This window comes from Maylandia zebra, linkage group LG18 (assembly GCF_041146795.1).
Source record: "Maylandia zebra isolate NMK-2024a linkage group LG18, Mzebra_GT3a, whole genome shotgun sequence".
Lineage (NCBI taxonomy): Eukaryota > Metazoa > Chordata > Actinopteri > Cichliformes > Cichlidae > Maylandia > Maylandia zebra.
This window is the reverse complement of record NC_135184.1, coordinates 32,390,520-32,403,390: the sequence shown is the minus strand read 5'-3', so window position 1 is coordinate 32,403,390 and position 12,871 is coordinate 32,390,520. Positions and strand designations below refer to the sequence as shown.

General features: G+C 44.2%; 1 protein-coding gene across 2 annotated transcripts in view; it reads left to right on the top strand.

The window, feature by feature from the left end:
* Positions 1-12,871, top strand: part of brinp2 (bone morphogenetic protein/retinoic acid inducible neural-specific 2) — a 284,501-nt gene that overhangs the window by 146,121 nt on the left and 125,509 nt on the right. For both annotated transcript variants that reach the window (XM_004565071.3, XM_004565072.3), the window contains one exon: positions 1,482-1,663. In XM_004565071.3, coding sequence (XP_004565128.1) covers positions 1,482-1,663 — 182 coding nt within the window. The remainder of the gene's footprint in view (positions 1-1,481; positions 1,664-12,871) is intronic.

The following is a 12,871-nucleotide window of genomic DNA, read 5'->3' as shown; positions in this document are numbered from 1 at the left end:
AAAAACTTCAAATGTGCAAATTAATAATTAATTTCATTACTTTTGAAAAAAAATTGTCAGAAGGTTCAGTTTCAATTATTTCACGGTTCAGGCTTGAAATGTTTAATACCAAAATTACCCAAACACAGTGCACATAGCAGACAAATCCGGTTCTCTCACAGGAACAGTCTCCTAACAGCCGCTCTGATATTCACGTCTGCAGACGCCTAACTTTAATGCCACTCATCACTGAATGTATGCACTGGAGCAGTTTCAGAGATGGAGCCGGGGTGAATGCAGTGTCACACTGATAGTGTCTATGTGTAATTAACAGCCTCGACTAAATGGGCAGATCCATTCTGCATACTGATTACTGTAGCAGAGTGAAAACGCATGAAATATCTGGTTTTTGTTCTCTTTTCCTCTGCTGTGGTTACATCTAAGTGTATTTTGTTAAACAGTTGAGTGAAAGTGAAAGAGTGAAAAACGGATTCATTCCCCCCCCCCCCAAAAAAAGCCACTCAGCCTCAGAAAGGTACCTTTTACATTAATAAAATGAATTGCCTTACACTTTGTGAACAAAAGTACTTTTTGGCTGTAGTTGTGACCTTGCACTTTGCAATAGAAACTCAAATGAAAAGGTGGCGGTAAATATAAACACCCTGCGCTTCCCAAATAACTGAACACCCATGAATTTCAGATCAGAGTTAGTCTCTCTGTGTTTCTCTGAATGGCTTTAAAGCCTCTTGGCGCTCATCCATAAATAATGGTGTGTTTTGTTGAAGACCAAGAAAATGTGGCTTTTCTAAGCAAATCTTATGCTTAGCAAGACACTTTTGGAGTGGCGGCTTTGCTAAAGATCACACTTAAGCTCCCATTCAGATTCAATTTAGGGAGGTTGGGAATAAAGTGTTCCCTGTAGTGTCCAGTAATTGAACTTATCACTCTGAAAGTTTTAGAGAAATTACAGTAAGAGCTGTCTGCAATTTATTTGGACATTACACGGGCAAATAAAAAGGTGTTTGGTGCATTTACAGTAAGAGAATCCTGCCTCATGTGATTTGTTAAAAAGTTTCCCACATCAGTAGCTGCTGGCATTGCTGAGAAATACTTGCTCACGCTTTATATTGCTTACATGTTTTAGCTTGCACGAGATAAATGCCACGTTCGCCTTTCATAATTTCAAACGATTGGTGTCTGGGGAAGGAATACAACCTCCTCTCTTGCCTGTGTCCAATTTTAGTGGCAATGGTTCTGTTGCTGCCAATCCAAATGATACAGTACCTGCACCTCAGCAGACAAACCACAAAACCTGAAGGCCTTTCCAAAGAAATGTCAAACTCAAAGATTGTCACTCCAGTTTTTCCAAATATAACGTACGCGCTCTTCTTCATTTGGCTTTTTATCCACGTTAAAGAGGATTCAGAAAGAAACAAATGATTTTCTCAATGAAAACTGTTCATCACAGAGTGCTCTGTAAAATAATTATCATCGATCCACAGGAGAAGAGTCTCTGACCATTTTCCTGGACAAGCAGAAGCTGAATAAGAAGTCCGAAGGCAACAGCAACAGCTCAGTAGTGTCTTTGGAGCTGCTCCATCAGCTGGCCGCTTCCTACTTCACAGATCGAGAGAGCACCCTGAGGCGACTGCACCACCTCCAGATTGCCACCTCTGCTATTAAGGTACTGTTCACATTCACACAGCAAATGCACCTGGAGCACATGCTCAGATGTATAGTCTTTGATTTACTAAGAAATTAGTTTTCAGTATAAACCATGTATATGCAAATGTGTGTTTCTGAGTGTTTGCAATTCTCTAGATTCAAAAAGAGTTACGGAAAAAAAAGACACACAAATTAACACTCCTATAAAACTGTCCCTTTAAAATGCATTGCTCCATGCTCCACCTAAAATAAATGGCTCTAACAAGCAATCTTTTTTTAAAGCATATTTTCAAGGTGCGTCGTTGCTCAAAAGCTGGCAAGAGATGAAAGCAAGTGCACAACATTTTTCAAATGTAGCAAGCTGGTTTAAAAGGACAGTGCATGTGCTATAACCCACAGAGGCACCAGAGCATGGCAAATGGCAAGTTTCTCCAAAGTCCCGATGTGAAAAGCAGCACAGTCTCAGTGTGGGTGCATGCATCTGGATCACACAAGGGTTAAAAACACAATTATCATTTCTTTTCAAATAAAGCTGTTTGATTTTAGCAACGAAGTGGCTGCGACTGTCAAACTTGAAGCGATTTTAACACACTCTTACAGCCAAGTTCATTTTATTTACCTGCACACTCAACACTTGATGTGATGAGTCGTCACTTAGCCAAAATCCACCTCTGGGCTTGTGCAAGCTCTTTAATTGCGACGAGGCTCAGTTTTGTTGAAAACACTCAAAAACATAGTCAAATAAATCCTATTATCTCCTCTCTGCCTGGTTTTACCTTCCCAAATCCCCTCCCTTCCAGACTGGAAGCAAAGCTTAACCGAGCAATGCATTTTTCACATCAGAACAAATCTGTTGGCTTTCACTTGATGACAGCAGGTGTGTGGGTGGGTGGACCATGCCTTCATGCTTTAACTTAAATATGAAATCTGATTGAAATGAGTAATTGCAAAGTGTCAGCCTTGTGCGTACCTTGTGTGAGGTGGCTCCTTTCCAAGCACAGTCGCCGAAAACACGGCATGCAGAGGTGAGATTGGCTCTCAGACCTTTTTTGGCTGCCAACAGTCTCTTTAAAACAGACCCTGAAGTACTTGATTGCTCTCCCAAAAAGCCTTGAATGGTTGTGCACAAGAACCGGGCAACACAAAGGACTCCTGGACTTATTGCAAATAGCTTTTACTGGGAGAGAGAAAAGTTTGATTAGTATGAGGGCATGAAATGGAATTTTAATGAATGAGAAAAGTTTGTTTAGCTAAAGGCAATCTCAATGAAAGCAGTATCAAAACAAACTTCCCTACAATGCAGGCTTGGTCAAAAAAGAAAAAAAAAAGATAACCTCTGCGTGCCTACAACTTTTATGCTTATTGACACGGTTTATCCCAGCAAACCGTCGCTTTAGAACGTGAGCAAAATCAAAACAAAGGAATTTTCTTGCTTACTTAAGTATGCAAAGTATGAGCGCTGCATCTCACCACTGCAGAAAAGGCTGCTAAGCTTGAATTAATTATGAACTGAAATCTTTGCTCAGCGTGATCCTTTTGTGCTGGGGGAGGCTAAGTGACTGGCGCACTGAAACAATCCGTCAGCTTCTGCAAAGAAGTCCACAATGGCAGATAAATAAATTAGTAGCGACCATTTAGATCTGTTTTCCACATCAGTGAGTCTGCCTTCAGTCCATCCAGTGATATTCTGTGAAGAACGCGTCCAGAACCCAACTGCTTCTCATGCATATTGAACTGCATTCCTACAGTCACGTATCAGTCATGTATACAGCCAGCTTAGTGTATTTGGTCTGATTCAACAAAATCATTAATGCAATATTTGGAGTTTCAGAAGAATCGATATGTAGTCAAATATTTGCCGAGCGGTATTATTAAAGTAAAAACAAAGTTTGAGCTCTATCTCTGAAATCAGGTCCTTAGTTACCATGTTGTCTCTTGATGCTTGCTCAATCATCCAGGTAAGTAAATCTCCAGAAGTTGATTCTGTTCATCTGGACGTAGCGTAGCATAATTAAATTTAAGGGACTGACCTCCCAGCCCATTGTTTCTTCACTGGGCTGGTTTCAGTCATTATGCAAATGTACTGTTTATACGATCTGGGGAAACCTGCAGTCAGCTGAGACTGAAGAAGTCACTTGGATGAGTGACGAAATGTTTCTCCCACAAAACGCTACGTCCAGATGAACAGAATCAACTTTTGGAGATGTTGCCTCTTGGCTCTGCTTTTGTAAAGGAGAGTGTGAATGCTCTAATCCAAGTGTTAACGACCAAGTGGACATCAGCTAAAAATATAGTGGTTTAATTTGAGTGATGTAAGTAGGTCATAGCGGTGGCATCTCTGTGGCTGGAAAATAAGTCAACATGGGAGTGCCAAAACTGCAGTTTTGCTAATGGCAACTTGAAGCTGACTTTAGAGATGACTGCCATCAGCATCAACTCTTTGGATGGGCTTCAGGGGTCCAGGCCCACCCAGTAAAGTCTCACTAAAGTAAGTTACACTAATTCACGCAATTTGCCCATATCGATTCAATTAAATATATATTTATTGAATTCATTATTATTTGATCAACAGTAGTTCTGCAGCAGTCGTAATGACGAGCATGACAGAGGATGACACTGAGTGGATGGGCCTGTGCAGGTCAAACTCTGGGAAGTACCTGTCATATCTCTTTGAAACTAAAAAGAGGTTGTTTGAAAGTATGACCCTACTTGTAATAGCAAAACACAAAAACTGCCTCAGCCGCCTGAGATTTTGGAGTATTTTGAAATAAATAGCAAAGTGACTAAGGTGAATGTCCCCTTGTCAAAGCTGGTTGCCCGTCGAGCTCATATGGTTTGTTGTCAATCATGACTCCCATGAAGAATTGTTGAAGTCTTGTAAAAAAAAAAAAAAAAAAAAAAAAAAAGCTAAATTATTAGCTAAATCGTCCCTTCATAGCAATTATACAGAGTTGAACTTATTTCTTAACTTTTTTGTCAAGGTTCAAAGTTAATATTGTGACTGTTATTATTGAAAGATGTACTAAAACAGGCAATTATGTGATAAATAACATGGTTTCCTAATATGGTCACTTCTGGCTCAAGTAGAACAATGGGGCAGTCGGTAAAATGCTAATGTTGAGGGTTTCAAATGTGAAACCAGAGACCAGTATGTGATGTAATGGTGTCTGTTGGGAGTGTGTAAGCACTCAGTTTGAAACTACAGCCCACTATACCCAGTTTGGTGTATGCAGTATGAGTAATATTCTGTGAGCTGAGTTAAGTTTAGTTGTACATAATTCCACAAAGGGAAAGCTTCAAAAAATGTTATTCTTAACAACTTTTGATCATAACTCATTAAACAGCTATTAGATTAGTGTTCCTGGGCGTGAGGTAATAGACACAGAAAGTCAAGAAGTGTTAGCTTGAGTAACACCCACTGTCAGCTGCAGTGGGCACACCACTGACTCTTCAGACTCTTTCAAAAAGTACAAAGCCCCCCCCACGGCCAACCTCAGAGAGTTCAGCTTTTTTTGTGAGAGGGAAAGCACTGGGATGGGGTAACATTAAAATTGGAAGAGCTAGATGCAACAGCTCAACATAAGAGGAGACCAGTGTGGCCCTGAAGGTATACCAGTGAAGAGACAAACCAAGCTCAAAAGACTCCAGCTGACAGGAAAACTCGAATAAAACTACATTTGAAATGCTGCTGATCTCATGTGGAAAAAGATGGAAATGTAAATTTTACTATCCGACAAGCCCATATAAAAACTGTATGTAACTGTTTTTAATTAACAGGCTAAAATGTTCAACTTGAATGCCTTTCTCTAAACGTCCACGATGTAATTACTTTCTTGAAGTTACACATAAAAATAAGCCTCATTTAGCATTAACTTTGCTGTAGTTCTGCACCTGAAAATGTCTCCATATATCCCTGGAATATCTTTATGACTTCTGAATGAAGGAATTCTTCAAATGAAGCCTCGCTTTCACTGTAGGTCAACTTGGAAATGCCCAACCTGGTCCCTTTCACTCAAAGATTTTCACCCTGGGGTGAAGTTGAATTGTTAATTGCTCGACAAATCTGTCATCTCATTAATCTGTTCATTTTCTGCTGCGTATTTGGAATCTGCGCAAACCAGCAGCTTCCCAGTCCCATTTCCAGTCCTCATGACCCCAGGGTCATCCCAGCTTAACATGTTTAGGAAATCTGAATAGAGCAGTGTGCAGGTAACATTATCATAAAGCCTCAAATGCCACAACGTTCTTTCAATCCATCCATGTCATCTGCCATCCACAGTCAAAAATATGAATCCTTGCACTTCCATTTAGAATCACTAGGATCACTTCTGCAGTGGGATACCACTACATCAGAAATTTCCAGAAATATATTACCTGCTGAGCCAGAATTACTTTGGAACAGAAATGTCTGACACAGTCGTTTCTGTGTCAAGAGGCTAATGAGGCTAAATTACACCACAGTCAGCTAAGAACCACCAAGACAACCTATGAAACTGCAGTTAGCAAGCAGTCATGAGCATCTCTAAGCTCTTTTTATCGGCTAACCTACTCTCCAGGTGTCAGCCAAATAAAATAAACCCGGCTTATTGGGCAGTAAAAGTGTGTTAAACCTCTTAAAGTTTAGCTGTTACAGCTGCTTCTTTCTTTTCCTTTAGACTGATACTAGCGGGAAACGCAGCAAGAAAATAGATTTTTTTTTCTATTGCAGAGTACCAGTGTAACAAAACCCAAAATAGAGACTGAAGTGCCAACTTGAATATATAGCAAGGATGTTGTTGCTGCGTGGATTTGTGCTCTGCATGAAACAAGAATCAAGATTATTGCATCCTAACACGCCCTGACAGTAAGCTGAGTCATTGTCCAGGTATTAGCCAGTTTGTCAAAAGTTTATTGCTTGAATTATTAAACATCATTTGATGTGATTAACTCAAAAGAGATCAGAATAGTAAGGAATAAGCAAGATAGCACATTTTGACACACTGAAAATTTTAAATTGGGATTTAATTACTGGCTAGCCGTACCCCGATAGATGCACAACAACACCCCTGTAAGCAGTTCTGAAAAGGCAAGCTCATGTGGAATGAGTAATAACTGATGGCAGCCTGTCATTTATTTAAGAAATATCACTGTATTAGTGTTATGTAACCGTTTACCTTCACTCGGTCAAACTCCAGACATGGAAACATGAATTTAGCGAACAAGAGAGGGAGTCAGCTTCTGAATGATAACCCACCCAGCAGTAGGAAGACCAGGTAGCCATGGTAATGCCAGATCTAAAGCTAAAGCTTCAAACAGTTTGGAAATGATAGCCACAGTCACAGAGAAGAGTTAATCTGTTTTGCTTGCTTCATGTAAACTGTGTGGGAACACAGAAATAGCGCCTTTTCCGCTGGAGTCAGAAAACACAGAAGATTCACCGATCAAAAGCACACATAACAAGTGAGGCTGAAAGTTTGCTAAAGAAAAACAGGTTACAGTGCCTTTAGAGTCTGTTGGCTAAAACTTAGCTCACATTTTCATCAAAAGACTGAAAACTAAACAAGCTGTCAAAACAAAAACGGATATAGAGTGTTGTGCATATAGATAAAAAAAAATCTGCAGTGGGTGTTCATCTTCATGAAAATTCAGAATTTAACTTTGCATTCAAGTGAAAATCATCTAAAAAAGTATAAACACACATACCAACTAGTTTACCTGCTGATAAGGGACTAGAGCAGCTTTTCTTCTAGACTGAAAGGCAACTTCAAACAGCCAGTGTTTTTGCACACCTGCCTGCACATACACGCATGTGCAAACACAACAAACACAGACTCCCACTTTGAGAAGAGCATCCTTTACGTATGTGCTAAATGAGGCTCTCTGAATGGCATTCGGGCCACCTGCCGAGCCATGTTCTGCCACATCCACTCATCACCCAAAAGGGAACAACACTGAGTGGGATGTACTTGACCTGTGCGCATACAGGCCCTTGGGTTCTTTGTCTCTGCAGCTGAGAGTAGGCGGCAGGAGCCACATGCATTGCCTCTATCTGTAGCAGTAAAGGAGAAGAAACTCACATGTTCAGTTTAAGCTACACTTCAAATAAACAAACAAATAAATAAATAAATCCTCTGTAGCGTATGTGTGAAATCTGCTGTTTGGAAAGGTAGAGGAACTGTCTCTGTTGACGCAAGTGAAGGCATGGTATTTTTACCACACTGTCAGCAAGAGCCAAGATCGGCAGGGGAAGTGCACAGTGAAACCCCAGTCCTAAATAAAAGCTCATCACAACGCATTACGCAAGAAGGAACACGCCAACGCTTTTAATACACTGACAGAGATCTGAAAACGATGTAAAGCACAAACACCACACCTCTACAATGACGTTAAACTCCAATAATTCTTGGAGGTGTACAAAGTAGATTTGCTGATGCCATATAAAAGGAAAAATGACTTCCAAAGTAGTGAGTCCTCTAGCTCATATGCGATGGAACAAGCCAGTTTCACAACGATAAAAACATGTCCCAAGTGAGGTGAAAAATGAACAAGGCACTGTTGTATATTTAGGAATTATTCTAGATACTTTTAATAACTAATAATGACTAATCAGGTCTGTTAAAACATCCAGAGATCAAGCAGTACTAATGTTCTTCTATCCAAGTGTTCTCAGGTTTTCATTGCATTCATTACTTTGAGGTAACTTCAAATAAGATTAAGATGCAGGGCACGAATGGTATCAATGCAAAACCTGCATAAATATATATTTCACTCCGAACAAATGTGCACTTAATAAGAAAGCTGAAAAGTATTTGATGTAAAATAAAACCTGTTTTATCAATAAAGAGGTTAAAGGTACACATGAGTATAAACAGCAGTTTGTTAGATCATCAGCCATAATAAGCTGAGTGAAACAAACAGCAATGCATTACTTGATCTCACACAATCCATACAAAACTTTCTAGGATCATAGGAAAACACACACTACTCTGCTATGTTTGAACAATGCATGTTATTGAGTAAACACAAAAGACAAAGTGGTCTAGTTTGAATGATCCACTCACTGAAGGGCTCTTGGGAGTTTGAAACAAAAGCAGAGGCAGGGTGGCAGCTCTCAGGTGGGTTATTATTGAAGTTCCTCACAGGAGTTACAAAACAGCCTGGTGTGTATTCACTGCAACACAGCTGAGAGTTCTGATGCATTTATCATTTCAACAGACAGAGAACACAATTTATGTAGACCTTTAGGAAATAAAGGCGGGTCCTACGAAGAGCAGGCACCCGCCCATTAGCCGATGTTGTTGCAGAAAGACGCTTTCGCTTTGCGGGACATATTTTACGCCTACCCCCTCATCGCCCAGCTAAGATTGCCATGACATGGCGTCCACGAACTGGCAAGCGAAAGCAAGGCCGACCAAAGACCACATGGCGTCGAACATTTATGGACGACCTGAGAACTGTCGACATTGCCTGGGACGAAGCTGAAGCAGTCGCTGCTGACCGACATCGATGGAGATCACTAGCTGCCCGATGCGCCGTTCGGCGTAGGAGGAACTAATACTAAAAAAAATTAGGAAATAAATCATGATAATAAAAATCGCTGTAGATAATTTGAAAAAAGATGTATGAAATTGTTACATTATAGTGATAATTGTGCAGTTGGTTTTAAGTATTAAACCGTCACTCTCCATGGGCTTGAAAAGTGGCTAAAACCTTTAGTTTTCTTCATGAAGAATAATGATCAAACTTAATGCTTCTTACACAATCTGTAGTACATGTTTGAATTTGTTTGTTGCTACAACAAAACTTACCGAGCTGTATTGATCTCACAGTTCATTCTGCATTCAAACATGGCATGAAAAATGAAAAATCTTCAAAGTTCTTGCACTAAATAGAAACAGACGGTTTCAGTTTCACAAAATATAAAAGACTAACAAACTGTTAAACTAGGTCCACAGTGGAACAATTTAGCAGTATTTTCTTGCCTAAGAATGTGACCTCTTGACTGTGCTACAGCTGGAAATTCCAAATTATGAACTAAATTATTTAGACCTGCTCTAACTTCTCCTCTTAAGCTAAACTGGTCCATCTTTAGTCTCGTTTTTTATATTTATTATATGAATTTTTCCTCAGTGTGGTAGTTGTGGTTCTGTGAGTCATGCTGTGTTTGCTGTCTCCACTTCCTTTGTTGAGATTGAGGGTCACAAAGAACCCCACTAAGCAGCGTGTATTCCTTTATATTCCTGCTGGGTGTAGTAAAGTGTTTTAGTGGGATAACACAAGTGATGGATTTTTTTTTAGTGTACATAAGAGAGAAAATTATAGTAGGTGAAGTACAAGAGAAAGACCCGTTAATAATTAGCAAGGTCCAAAAATAAAGGACGGTCCAAAAAGAAAAACCCCAGGGATCCACTTTGAAACTAGAACGAGTTAACAAAGAACTCACCCATCAGGTGGAAGTGTCACGGTCCGGGGCAGCGGCCGTGTGAAGAGTGGAAAGGAGGACTCAGATGCAGCACTTACTCAGATGTGAAGGTGATTTATTGACAATACTGAACATAAAGTGGAGATGGCAAAACAGAACTAAGGACGAACTAAACTGGGAGAAACTACACAAAGGGAGTGGCAAACCTGAACATGAAGGGAGAACAGCAGGGAGAGCACGCAGGGGATTCACCGGGTATGAACACAGACGACGCGACGAGGAGCAGAGGAAATCACACACTATAAGTACACAAAGAGACACTGGGAAATCACACACAGGTGGGGGAAACAGCTGGACCTGATTAACCTGACGAGACAGGGGGACACTAACACCAGGGACCAACAGAGGGAGCACAAACCCAGAACCCAGTGTCTAAAATCCCAAACACAAACCATCCCAAAACAGCCATGAATAATAATGAAAGTAATAACAATAAAGAACATAAACATAAAGTCACTGAGTCATGGTCGCAGGACAGTACCCCCCCCTCAAGGGCTGGCCCCCGACAGCCACAGAAACACACCACCAGATCCGGGCGGGCGGCAGGGGGCCCAGGACGGAGGGACCGGGCCAAGACCAAAGACGGAGGCCCCAGAGTCCCAAACAAATGTTCACAAAAAAAAAAAACTCACAGGGGAGCAGAGTCCAAAACACAGTTCAGGTGGCCGGCCAGGGGCCCGATAACACAGGAGGCCAGGATGGGACAGTTCAGGAGGCCGGCCACGAAGAAGGCCGTGGAGGCGCACAAAAGGTTCAGGAGGCCGGCCGTGCGGAAGGCAACGGCGGCCACTCAGGTGAAGAGGGTCCGGGGGCCGGCCGTGCGGAAGGCAACGGCGGCCGCTCAGGCAATGGCGGTCCGGGGGCCGGCCGTGCGGAAGGCAACGGCGGCCAGTCAGGCAACGGCGCCCGGCCAGTAGTCCAGAAAACGGCCGTTTAGCTCCAGACCCAAACGAGGCTGGGCCAGGCGAGGCTGAGGGCACGGAAGCCGGGACCGCAGCAGGCGGAGACGATGATGCAGACACGAAGGCCGGACCAGACGATGATGCAGACACGAAGGCCGGACCAGACGATGATGTAGACACGAAGGCCGGACCAGACGATGATGCAGACACGAAGGCTGGACCAGACGAGGATGCAGACACGAAGGCTGGACCAGGCGAGGCTGATGAGGATGCTGAAGCTGGACCAGGCGATGCTGATGAGGATGCTGAAGCGGAGGCTGGACCAGGCGCAGTGGGTGAAGATGAGGATGCTGTGGCCGAGGATGCGGGCACGAAGGCTGGACCAGACTAGGATGCAGACACGAAGGCTGGACCAGGCGATGCTGAAGCAGAAGCCGAAGCCGGACCAGGCGTGGATGAAGCTGGAGATGAAACCGGGCCAGGCGTGGATGAAGCCGGACCAGGCGTGGATGAAGCCGGGCCAGGCGTGGATGAAGCTGGGCCAGGCGTGGATGAAACCGGGCCAGGCGAAGCTGACGCTGTAGCTGAAGCTGGGCCAGGTGAGGATGAAGCTGGACCAGAATCAGGCGAGGATGAAGCCGAGAATGAAGCCGGACCAGGTGTGGATGAAACCGGGCCAGGCGAGGATGAAGCCGGACCAGGCGATGAAGAAGCTGTAGCTGAAGCCGGGCCGGGCGAGAACGAAGCTGTAGCTGAAGCTGACGCTGTAGCTGAAGCTGGGCCAGGCGAGGATGAAACTGGACCAGAATCAGGCGAGGATGAAACCGGGCCAGGCGTGGATGAAACCGGGCCAGGCGAGGATGAAACCGGGCCAGGCGAGGATGAAGCTGTAGCCGAAACTGGGCCAGGCGAAGCTGACGCTGAAGCTGAAGCTGGGCCAGGTGAGGATGAAGCTGGACCAGACGAGGCTGAAGCTGAAGCTGAAGCTGGGCCAGGTGAGGATGAAGCTGGACCAGAACCAGGCGAGGCTGAAGCTTCAGGCTGAGGCGTGGCAGTAGCAGGTGGTAGCGCTGGAGGTGATGATACTGCAGGAGGCGGCGCTGCAGCCACAGGTGGAGAAGCAGCCACAGGTGGAGAAGCAGCCACAGGTGGCCGGACGGGATCCTCGGGCCCCCCAGCCGACGTGGCAGTCAGTGTGGCATGAGGCTGGACGGGCTCCTCGGGCCCCCCAGCAGGCGAAGCAGGAGGCTGGACGGGCTCCTCGGGCCCCCCAGCAGGCGAAACAGGAGTCTGGACGGGCTCCTCGGGCCCCCCAGCAGGCGAAACAGGAGGCTGGACGGGCTCCTCGGGCCCCCCAGCGAAAACAGCCGCAGAACCAGTGGGCACCGGGGCCCCCGGCACACATGAAACAAAACCAGTAGGCACGTGGGCCTCCGGCACACATGAAACAAAACCAGTAGGCACGTGGGCCTCTGGCACATATGAAACAAAACCAGTAGGCACGTGGGCCTCCGGCACACATAAGGAGGGCTGCAGCTGTGCAGAGCACTGACCCTGCTCAGGCAGTGACAGCCCGGTGCAGTTCACAGCTGGCATCTTGGCCTCCAGGGGTCCAGAGTAAGCTGAGGGCAGAGACCCAGCCTCTGGGGAAGCCCCGGAGTGAGCAATAGTCTCTAATGTAGCCAGCTTTTGAGGAACAGATCCGTAGTGAAACAGTTTGTCTCGCTGCTCAGAAACAGCGGTGGAAAAACAGTGTGAAAATTGTGGCTTAAGGGAGGCTAATGGTTGAGCTACAGACTGGGAAGCTTGTGGCTGGACACAGAACTGAGCCGGAGAATGGCAATAAAGTCCTGGCTCAGAAGGA